This window comes from Charadrius vociferus, unplaced genomic scaffold (assembly GCF_000708025.1).
Source record: "Charadrius vociferus isolate BGI_N301 unplaced genomic scaffold, ASM70802v2 scaffold298, whole genome shotgun sequence".
In the NCBI taxonomy this organism is placed as follows: Eukaryota; Metazoa; Chordata; class Aves; order Charadriiformes; family Charadriidae; genus Charadrius; species Charadrius vociferus.
Window position 1 is genome coordinate 2605542 of NW_009649936.1, and position 10910 is coordinate 2616451.

General features: G+C 41.0%; 1 protein-coding gene across 1 annotated transcript in view; it reads left to right on the forward strand.

Moving 5' to 3' along the window:
• IGSF5 (immunoglobulin superfamily, member 5) overlaps nucleotides 1-5407 on the forward strand; it is a 15449-nt gene extending 10042 nt beyond the window's left edge. The window contains exons 3-5 of the mRNA XM_009891335.1: nucleotides 22-330; nucleotides 4738-4869; nucleotides 5379-5407. Coding sequence (XP_009889637.1) covers nucleotides 22-330; nucleotides 4738-4869; nucleotides 5379-5407 — 470 coding nt within the window. The remainder of the gene's footprint in view (nucleotides 1-21; nucleotides 331-4737; nucleotides 4870-5378) is intronic.
• Nucleotides 5408-10910: the final 5503 nt, after the last annotated feature.

Sequence of the window (10910 nt, forward strand, 5' to 3'; positions counted from 1 at the left end):
AACATCTTTTCCCTCCTACAGTTAATGGATCTTTATTCATCAAAAATAGCACCTTAACAGTAAAAGAGAACAAAACAGTTGAAATTGTTTGTGAAGCCTTGGGATGGGCTCCAGCTCCAGAAATTACCTGGATGACAAATGACTCTTTCATTGATAAGTCGAGGTATGTTACCTATCAAAGTCAAAGATCTGATGGCCTGCATGATGCCCTGAGCATCCTAACTTTGACTCTGACGGACACTGAGATTTTGACTTGTTTAGCTGACATAGAAGCGCTCCCTAACCCTCAGAATGCAACTCTAACTTGTATTTTTCTCAACTCTACTATAGGTAAGTGAATATTTTTTGTACTTTGCCTATACTGTAGTGCCTGTACTGTACTACCTATACTCACAACTGTGCTTTTTGTTTTGTTTTGCTTTGTTTTATTTTGAAAAGTCTTTTATTTTCAAATGAAATGCTATGAGACGTACAAAGGTGATTGATAGAATTAAGGCCCAGTAGTCACAACGTGATTTGTAGGTAGGGTTAAATTCACCTCTGCGAAAAGACTGGTACAAGTCTAACGAATTACAAAGTCCAGCTGAGGACTGAGCAAGACAAATGAGCCAGTACATCTGCCACTGACTCCTACTATGGATTCACTACTAAGAAAACTGGCCTTTGGTCCTTGGCCAAGTAAACATCTAGTGAATTTAGATCTTAAATATTCTTGATTAGGCCACGCCTGCCATGTTAACATAATTTGTCAGACCTCATTTACTCAAAGCCAAACCCTCAGGTGAAATTGTTCTCCTTAATATTCAATGCCAGTTTTTTTCACTGAAGTGGAAAAAAACCTAAGATTTTATGCCCAGTTTCTGCACACAACCCAGAATAGATTCTGTACTAGCACTTCACGTGCAAATAGAAAGTTCTCCATATGAGCAGTGATGAGATGCGATGGAGCTGTTGTAGAAGGGTGGGCTGCAGTGAGGCTGGCACCTAATGGCAGATGGTAGCATTTATACATAGGAACTTCTATACTGTATACCTATTACCAATCTGCTATAAGAAAATCTTTGTACATAGTGTATTCACCCATTACAGAACAAGAATCAGGTCATCAAGAGAAGCTGAATATTCATGGGACTTATCCCACAGCCTACTTCGATAAAAGAGCCAGTGGGCCTGCTTTCCTCTTCCTGGCATGGTCTCTTTCATAGCTTAGAGGAAGGTAAAAAGTGTTCCACAGCAACATATGTGGAATTCTTTGGACAGTGCTTTGGTTGTTTGTTATTGCCTTTTATTTAAGGAAATTCAAGGTTGCTTTAATCCAAGCATGGATATTGGGCAAATCTCTAAAGAACAGTTATCAACACCTTTCATAACCCTAAATATTTTCTCTAAAGTTGTCAGCATTTTCTGTAATGCTGCTGATCTTTGGCTTCACTGACATCCTATGAAAATAAAATTCTGTAATTTGGCACATTCACAGTACTAGGAAGTTCATCAGGAAAAGGGTGATTTTATGTGGTTTGTGCTGCCAGCATGGAACAAAGCAAGTGGGACTACCACTACAGATCTGCCTCACAATCCAACAGAATCCTATGAAAACTGTTTTTCTTTTCCAAACTGTAACAGAATAAGAGCAAGTAAAAGGAAGTATCTCCCTGTGGGTTAGCAGTGTTTACTGCAGAGGGAGACAATACCAAACTGTCCCTCTGTTGGGACTAGCCAAGTGGCTCAACTGTCAGGTAGAGCAGTCTCAATACAAACTAAACTTGAAGGACTAATTGCATGGCAGGGAGCTGAGGTTACTGGGTATAGGTACACTGCCTTCTATAGGGACATAGTTCACCCTACAGTGACATCTGTTTTATTAGCCTTGTCCTAAGGCATAGATTACATGGAGTTTTACGCAGTGGGTCTATGCATCCCCAGCTCTCTTCTGTACAGAGCAGGGCCTTGAATCTGCATTTCCTTTTATGATGTGGTGATCATTATGAACTTCTGTAATTGTGCTGACAGCTTCTCTTGATGAACTGATTCTTCTTCTGTAATGGGTGAGCACAGCACCTACAAAGACATTCTTACAGTGGATTGATGAGGGGTTTGGTATAGAAGTTTCGACATATAAACAACTGAGGAGGTTGAGTAACTGTGCCTTTTATTTTAAGTATGAGTCATTATTAGCAAGCCTTTTTCAGAAATACTTGCTTTGTCATGCAGTTGAAAAAAGTCATTTCACCATTCTTAAAAGGACTTTTTTGTAGTCACATTGATCCTAATTACTGACTAAGCAAAATAGAACTATCCTGAGGAAATTAATAAATTACCCTGCCTACTCATTTGTGAAGTACTGAGGTATCCACCCTCAGTTTCCATAGCTACTCATTGTAAATCAGAAGAGGAGAAAAACAGATGTCATGAAGCACAATTAGTGTATAATTAGTGATTGTATAGGACCATCATTCATTTCTCTGGAAAAATCATTGTGCAGCAGCAAACACTCAAAATTTGTCAGGATATGAGAATATGAAGTCTTTAAATTATTAGAATGAAATAAAGACAAGGCATTTATGACAGAAGAAGATATATAACGCATATATCACACTGGAAATCTCAGAGCTTGTCTGACTTTTCACATACAGACTCAGCCTTAGCTAGCTGTTGTCAGGAGAGAATATGACTAGCTTCAAACATCTAAGGAGTCCTTCCCAAAACTACTGTAATATCAATTTCAGCCTTCACTTAAAAGCTTGAGGAATTGAATTCCTCCGTGTTCCTCACAAGCAATACCTGTCCATTCACAAGAACTGCAACCAAAAATCTGAGCCCTCTTCAGCCAAGCACCTATCCTACTTTCCTGCATCTCTAGATCAGTCTTAATCTCAGACCTTTCCATACGACTCCCTTCAACTCCATAGATCCTCTTTTGGCATGTAACCTGAACCTGACAGGGAGCAAAATACCTTGGTGTGGCAGCCAGCCTGGAGGTATGGGCCAGTGCAGGTGTGTTTAGCTCCTCCCTTCACACTAAAGTCAAGCTTTCCCCTACAGCTAAATAGCTGTCTTTCATATTTAAGGCATCTTGAAATCCCTGTGGCATGCTTTATGGAACAAAATATAATAAAATATAGGTATTTGTTGCAGTACTTCTAGATTAAAAAATTATGAACAAGTTTGTCATCAATTGTAATCACAACTGATTACAGCCTACAGAATTAACTACTAGTTTGCAGGTTAGTGAATGCTTGTTTTCTCTAACAGTCAGAAGAAATTCCAATCATGCTGATAGAGCATTAGGATTCTAGAAAACTGGAACAAATTGCTTAATCATAATGACCTGAGTTTTGGAGAATGCAGACTTCTAACAGAGGTTCAAGCTTTGTAGGAGACTCTGATCCTGTATCTTTGCAGCCTGAAACCTCCGAACCCCAAATGTACGCCCAGGCAAATTTGTAGATAGAAAGGATCTACTTTATTCCCCGCCATAGGTAAACCAGCAGGTAGTCTGGTTCACACATCAGGGGAATAGCCCTGACACTGCACAGCTACCAGTCACCTACATTGCTGCAGTACCTTTTCCAGAGGCTGTCAGCTAAATGTGGCCACGCAGTCGTTAACTGGGACCTCTAATGAGGAAATAACAACCATAAACCCAGTGCAACAGAATGGACCTTGTCATGTTTGGATATGTCTCACACCTGCAAATTGGATTGGAAGCTTTTTTCTAAACAACTGTCAAAATTATTTTGGGACTGTTTTCCAAAGGGTAGCCAAATTTGAGGTGCTTCTGCAATATTTGGTCAAAAGCAAAGGGCAAGATGATGTGAAAGTCAGAACCAACACTTTCCTTGTGCAACCAGCTACATGAGAAATACGAAGTATTATTAAAATTCTGTGCATGTGGGAGCTCTGTAGGAAAACCACTTGGTCATAGCAACCGATTTCAGCAAGACACTGAATAATCTTTGAGTCACCTAATTTAACTCTGTAGATTACAGCATGGACAAAGGAATTAATGCAAGAAAGTCAATAGGGAAGATGGTTTAGTAGCTATATATTCCCAAACGGTGCTACTCTTGACAGGCTTTGCTCTTCACTGCTCTTTAAGTGGGTAACAGATGCCCTACCAAAATCAAACACGTGCTGAAATCAGTGAGAGAAATCTCAAGATGAGATTCATCAGAAAATTGTGTCTACAGGCCAGAGATCTCCACCTGTACTAGTCACCTAAGACTATCGCTGTGGTCTGTGGGGAGAAATGGAGACTTCTTCAGAGCTGTTCATCTTATCCAAAGGGACACATATACATTTGGCCAAATGAATTGTAACCCAAAATAGATATTTTCTCTCCATTGAGAAGAGTATCTAGGCAAGACACTTAATATCTGCAGTACAGACAACCAAATTGAATCTTAACCCCTCTCTCCAACCCCAAATGTCTCCAATGGTTGTTGAGAGGCCCTGCATATCTACAAAATAAATTTTAGTTTGGAAGACTGTGACCCTGTGTTTTTCAAAAGAGAGATAGCTGTAAGAAAAATTACAATAGCAATAAAGAATTTGCATTTGGAAACACTTTAAATTCTTGGGCGCCATCCATAAATACAGAGTCTGTCATTTGGAAAACACAGACTCCTTGTTAAATAGTCAACAAGATTTTAATAGCTTCTCACAGAAAAGGTAAGTATTCGGAAAAGGATGTTTTGAGGCTCTGATAGTACAATGTTTCTCCATTTAATTTAACAGAAAATGATTACCGTGAAGACAATGGAAGCACGTGGGTTATTGTACTTGCGGTTGTGCTCTCACTTGTTGGTATTATTCTTCTGATTATTATTATTGTGGTTGTCGTACGCTGCTGTTGTCTAAAGAAAAAAGGTAAGTGGACCTTCACAACTGGTCTATACGTTAAAAAGTATCCTCAATTAGATATAAATGTCCTAATTGTGTCAGCTCTGGTACTGTGCAAAGACCTGTAGGCTGAAGTGTAAGCAGACAGATCCTGCTCTTAACTGTGGCCTGGTTAAGATGCTCCTTACTTTCCCCTTGCTGTTTCTCTTATAAAGTGGTTCCAAAGTGATCAGTGTCAGCCATTCACATTTGCTACAAGGGGGTCATGTTTTTCAGAAGTACATTAACTTTCAGTGATATTTAGTTCCTATGCTGAGGTTCTTTGTTCAAGCATACCTTCAGCGCTGTGTGCTTAATTTCCAGTTTCTGTGTAAGCTGTTCTACAGGGTTGTTGCACAGTTTTGTAAACAGGGAGGAGAGCTGCCCCTGTGGTTGCTGGAACACAGTGCACTCTCTAAGAGGAGCTCTCTAGTAGGTCACATTTTATCTTCCTGCATTTTAAACACTTTTTTATTTTTTTCTTTTCTTTCCCCAAGGGTCTACATATCAAAATGAAATAAGGTAAGCTGGGTGAGGTGGGAGAATTTTTCCTTGTAACTGAACTCTCTCAGGCTGCTGCAGGATGGTGAGAGGGATGTACCACTTTCCATGCCCCACCGCCAGCAGTTCCAGGATGCGTGGGTGCTGCCTTACTGTGTGACCTTGCCTGTTTCTGTATGCACAGCAGGGGAAGGGGGGCCAGTATGCAGTGAAGAGGACTAATCTTAGGGGTGACAAGCCAGGGCCACAGCTCACAGCAGGTTGAGAACTCTGTTCCCACAATAAACTCGGTGAAAAGAATCAAAATATCAAAATCCTGGCCTGTATCAGGAATAGTGTGGTGAGCAGGACTAGGGAAGTGATTGTCCCCCTGTACTCAGCACTGGTGAGGCCGCATCTCGAATACTATGTTCAATTTTGGGACCCTCACCACAAGAAAGACATCGAGATTCTGGACCGAGTCCACAGAAGGGCAACGAAGCTGGTGAGGGGTCTAGAGCACAAATCCTAAGAAGAGAGGCTGAGGGAACTGGGGTTGTTCAGCCTGGAGAAAAGGAGGCTGAGGGGAGACCTTATCGCTCCCTACAACCACCTGAAAGGAGGTTGTAGCGAGGTGGAGGTCAGTATCTTCTCCCAAGTAACAAGCAATAGGACAAGAGGAAACGGCCTCAAGTTACACCAGGGTGGTTTATATTGGATATTGGGAAAGATTTCTTCACTGAAAGGGTTGTCAAACATTGGATCAGGCTGCCTGGGGAAGTGGTTGAGTTGCCATCCCTGGGGGTATTTAAAAGACGGGTAGATGTGGTGCTGAGGGACATGGTTTAGTGGCAACTTGGCGGTACTAGGTTAATGGTTGGACTCAATGATCTTAAAGGTGTCTTCCAACCAATATGATTCTATGATTCTACGATATTATGAAAATCCTGCAAACACTACCTCTCTAATTTAGCAAGCGCAGAAATTACAAACTTAAAATACACCCCTACTGAAGCGGATGGGCAAAGCAATCACTTAAAAAACTGGCTGTACCCCCAGGTGCCCCGGGGAAGGCGGGGAAGGAGCCCTGCCTGCACCAGGCTGGCTACCTGCAGCGTGCCCGGCGATTGCCCGCGCAGCCACAGGGGGTCACTGCGAGCCCAGCAGCGCTGATGGGGCTGCCTGCCGAGGCGAGGGGGGGGCGGTGGGATCCCCCGACATTCCGGCCAGAAATCTCACCGCAAGCTAATTGGGATAGACTAGCGAGCAAATTAGACCGTCTCCCTCACTCTTTTAAGGTTCGTTAGCATTAGACCGATAAAAAAATAAATATATAAATAAAGCCGCCCCGATGATGAGTGTCAACACTTAATCTAAGTGATTATCAGACACACTTGAGTACAAAGCTGTCGGTCGGTACGTTATTGCATTGAGTTGGAAAACGTTAAAAATCATGAGCTGATGGTTATCAGCATTAAGATCCTATTTAACGGCGCCAGTGCAGCTGTGACAGCAACATCAGTGGGGTTATTTGGATTTATTTTTCCTAAGCTTCTAGGGAGTATCGTAAATTCATATTCTGCCTACGCTTGTGGGGCTTTTAATTCCCTATGTCTGTAACAAAACGTTGCACCACCTTGCCTCGCACTTCACTAATACCTAGCTTCATTAACGGCCTCTTGTGGGGTAATTGTGTGAAGGTCTATTGACAGATTTCCATTTATACAGCACTTTATTGATACAAAACAAAATAAGGAAATTAGGTAAACACTATTTTCTCCTGAGAAAATGGTGCTAATTATGCCATGCCATAGCAGTAAACTTCCACGTGATTTCTGAGTTTGTAATGCTAAATTGATCATTTTACCACCTGCAACTATATAAATAGGGCAGGGCTAAATGAGCAGGGAATGGGAGGTACAAATTGCATATTGGTTTTGCTATGAGAAAAGTGCTACTAAGCCTTTTTGCTTGGATTCTGACTTGGTTCTGCCAAAAGTCCTCTTCAAGGGGCAACCCTGCTAAGGCAAAATCAATTGGACATGCAGGGAAACATCTGCCCAGCAGTGGGGACTGGTATGACCGGGTCCGTGTCCTTACCAGGACGTTGCCTTGCTGATGTGAATCTGCACACTGCTTTCTTTCAGACAACCTGAACAGGTCCAGAATAGGGCATAATATTATACTTTCCCCCTATGTCTTTGAATCTAGTCTAGGAAAACACAGTTATATCTTCATGACAGAATGTGTGGGTTTAGATCTCAGTACAGTAAAGTTCCTATTTTCCCATTAACTTCAAACATGAGTTGTTGTACTGACTTCATAAACGTTGCTTACACTTTGAAAGTTAAGCAAACACTTAATCAAATACTTAAGCACTGGGATAGGTCCAGGCTCTATGGCTCAGCTTGGACTTAGAAACTCAGTGTTGACAGTTCTGCAAAGTTTTAGCTCGTGTAAGTCATGACACTGAAATCACAACCATTGTTTACAAACACAGAATTTGTAGGTTTGGTGTTATTTTGTCCTGGGGGGAACCTACTGCAGAAAGAAGAATGATTGTTCAGATTTTGGAAGTTGTGTTGTAGTAGTAGCAAAGAATTGGTGAGACCAAAGATATATTGTTTTACTTTCACATTTATTTTTCACTTGGCTGGTTACCTTTCTGTACCTCCCACACTTTTTTGTAGCTGCTTTCAATTTGGCTACTACACTGAGTTTGTTGAGATCTAAGGATCAGATAAAATAGATAGAACAGTATCACGTAACGTGTGGAGGTGGTATTACTAAACAATTGCTCTTGTCTTCTAGCAGCCATGACAGGTTTCTTAGGGGTATCTAACATGTTTATCTCCTAAAAAAGCCATGTAGTCATAGTTGGCTCGTCAGATTTATGTGTGCATCAGTAATGCTCATCTGAAGCTCTGTGGACGTGCAAAGAAATTTCCACTAAACACAAAAAAGTAAATGCAGCGGTTTTTACAAGTATTGCTAACTGAGAATATTTCCTCCTTCCCCTACAAGTCCCTGGGTTGTCGTAGTCCTGCCATCAATTTGTGCTTACCACACCAGAAATCTAGGCAAAGATGGACCTGGGACTGTCCTGGAGAGGAGTCCATGGTAGGAACAGATGAATAGTAGCATCTCTTCTAGCATAAGAGTTTTGAGTAAAAAGGTACTCTTTTCTAGCTGTGCAGCTATGCAGGTCACTGTTCTGCAAATTCAGAAATGTGTAACTTTAACCAAGGAAGTTCTGTCAACTTCATTGTGGCTATGCTCACTTGTAAAGTAAATTTCAAAGTGAAAGATTAACTTTGGAACGTGCAGATGAATCACTTGGGAGCTAACTGTGGTTATGTGAGATAATATGTGCCCTTCCGGTACCTAAAGATGGGGAGGGACTCTTTGTCAGGGAGTGTAGTGATAGGATGAAGGGTAATGGTTTTAAACTGAAAGAGGGTAGATTTAGAATAGATATTAAGAATAAATTCTTTACTCTGAGGGTGGTGAGACACTGGAACAGGTTGCCCAGAGAAATTGTGGATGCCCCATCCCTGGAAGTGTTCAAGACCAGGCTGGATGGGGCTTTGAGCAACCTGGTCTAGTGGAAGGTGTCCGTGGCCATGGCAGGCGAGGTTGGAACTAGGTGATCTTTAAGGTCCCTTCCAACTCTCACCATTCTAGGATTCTAGGATTCTATGAACATGTTTTGGTTTTGCAGTTTGGTGGGGACTCAGGTCACAAAAATTATGGGCTGTCATAAGTGACCTACATGGTGTTCCATTGTTGGGCCACTGAATATCCTGTAATTCAGAATTATTATTATTCAGATCAAACTTAATTTCCCACCAAATCTATGATTTGGAACAGAGTCTTCTCCCTTTGAAGATTGCTCACTTTATTTTGTGGCTTTCTGATAATGCAGCTGATGGAAACTTTCTAAACAGAATTTCAGAGGTAATACTTATATGGGACAAGATTTGTGCTAGCTAATTACTTGGAAGGCCCAGATATGTTTTGCACCTATTTTTTTCTGAAGACATATAATTTCTTCTCTGTAACCTCCTACCCAGGAGTTCTCATATCATAATGAAGTTCTAATGACAGATCTTTTTGTTTCTAGAAAAGTTTCAGCTGAGAAGAAAAAAGATGGCGACTTGGAAAACAGGCAAAAGCATGGCAGTGAAAATCAGGGATACCTTCCAGAGGAACGGCGGAATGTAGAACGTATCTCAAGTGAGCCTAAGCCAGTAAATTACATATTATCAAAATGCTTCTCAACATAGGCATTTTGGACAACATGTCGAGCAATTACATTACAAGATTTCACAATACTTTGCGAAGGACTTATGCTTGGCCTGAACATCTCTAGAACATTTTGGATTTTCTAGAGCATGGTCCTTCAAAGGTATTGAGAAAATACCAAAGTTCTTTGCAGGTGAATTTAGTTTTAGTCCTAGGTTATTTGTTTGGGGTTTTTTGTTTTTTTTTTTGTTGGTTTTTTTTTGTTTGCTGTGTTTTTTTTGTTAGTATCTTTTTTTTTTTTTTTTAATGCCTTTATTCTTCCACATATCTTCTGGGGCCAAAGGTGGGAGTACTGGATTCCCATATGATAGTCAATTTAGGCAATACTTTGCAGTTGGTCTCAAAAAACAAAAAAATTCACCACCACCAACAAAAAGAACAAAAAAAAGAAAGAAAGAAAAAAAGGCAGTTAGTGAACTATGATTTTACTGATAAATGACTAAGGCATTATAAATTCTAGTCCTCAAGCACAAATAGTCTTCAAAAGCAAATGTAAATCTCCACCAAATCGTTACCCACCACTTGCATTTATAACCACATTATTATCAAAACGTTTAATCAAACACTTAATGACATAAAATTATTGTGCAGTCTATAATCTAGGCATACATCGTTTTCTTTCTAGCAAATAAATTGTGAAGAAATAAGTGCAGTGGAAAGATTTCAAGAGCATGTGGTATTGTAAAATGTAGCAGTTATAAAAAATAAAAGGAAAACTAAGTAAACCTGGACAACCCAATTCTACTGGGTGCTAGATGGGCTCCTTTCATATTTATTAGTGTGCTGGGTTGACCTTGGCTGGCCACCAAGGGCTCACCAAGTCACTCTATCACTCCCCCTTTTCAACAGGACAGGGGTAGAAAATAAGATGGAAAAGCTTGTGGGTCAAGGTAAGGAGGAGAAGATCACTCACCAATTACTGCCAGGGGCAAAGCAGACCTCACTTGGCGAAGATTAGTTTAATTTATTGCCAAATAATAACAGAATAGGATAGTGACAAAGAAAAACAAAACTAGAAACACCTCCCCTACCCCCACTTCTTCCAAGGCTCAACTTCCCTCCTAGCTCATCTACCTCCTCCACACAAGCACTGCAAAGGGATGAGGAACGGGGGCTGTGGTCAGTCCACAACACTTTGTCTCTGCTGTTTGTTCCTCCTCACACTCTTCCCCTGCTCCAGCATGGGTTCTTCCCACAGGATGCAGTCCTTCACCAACTTCCCAATGTGGGTCCTTCCCACGGGC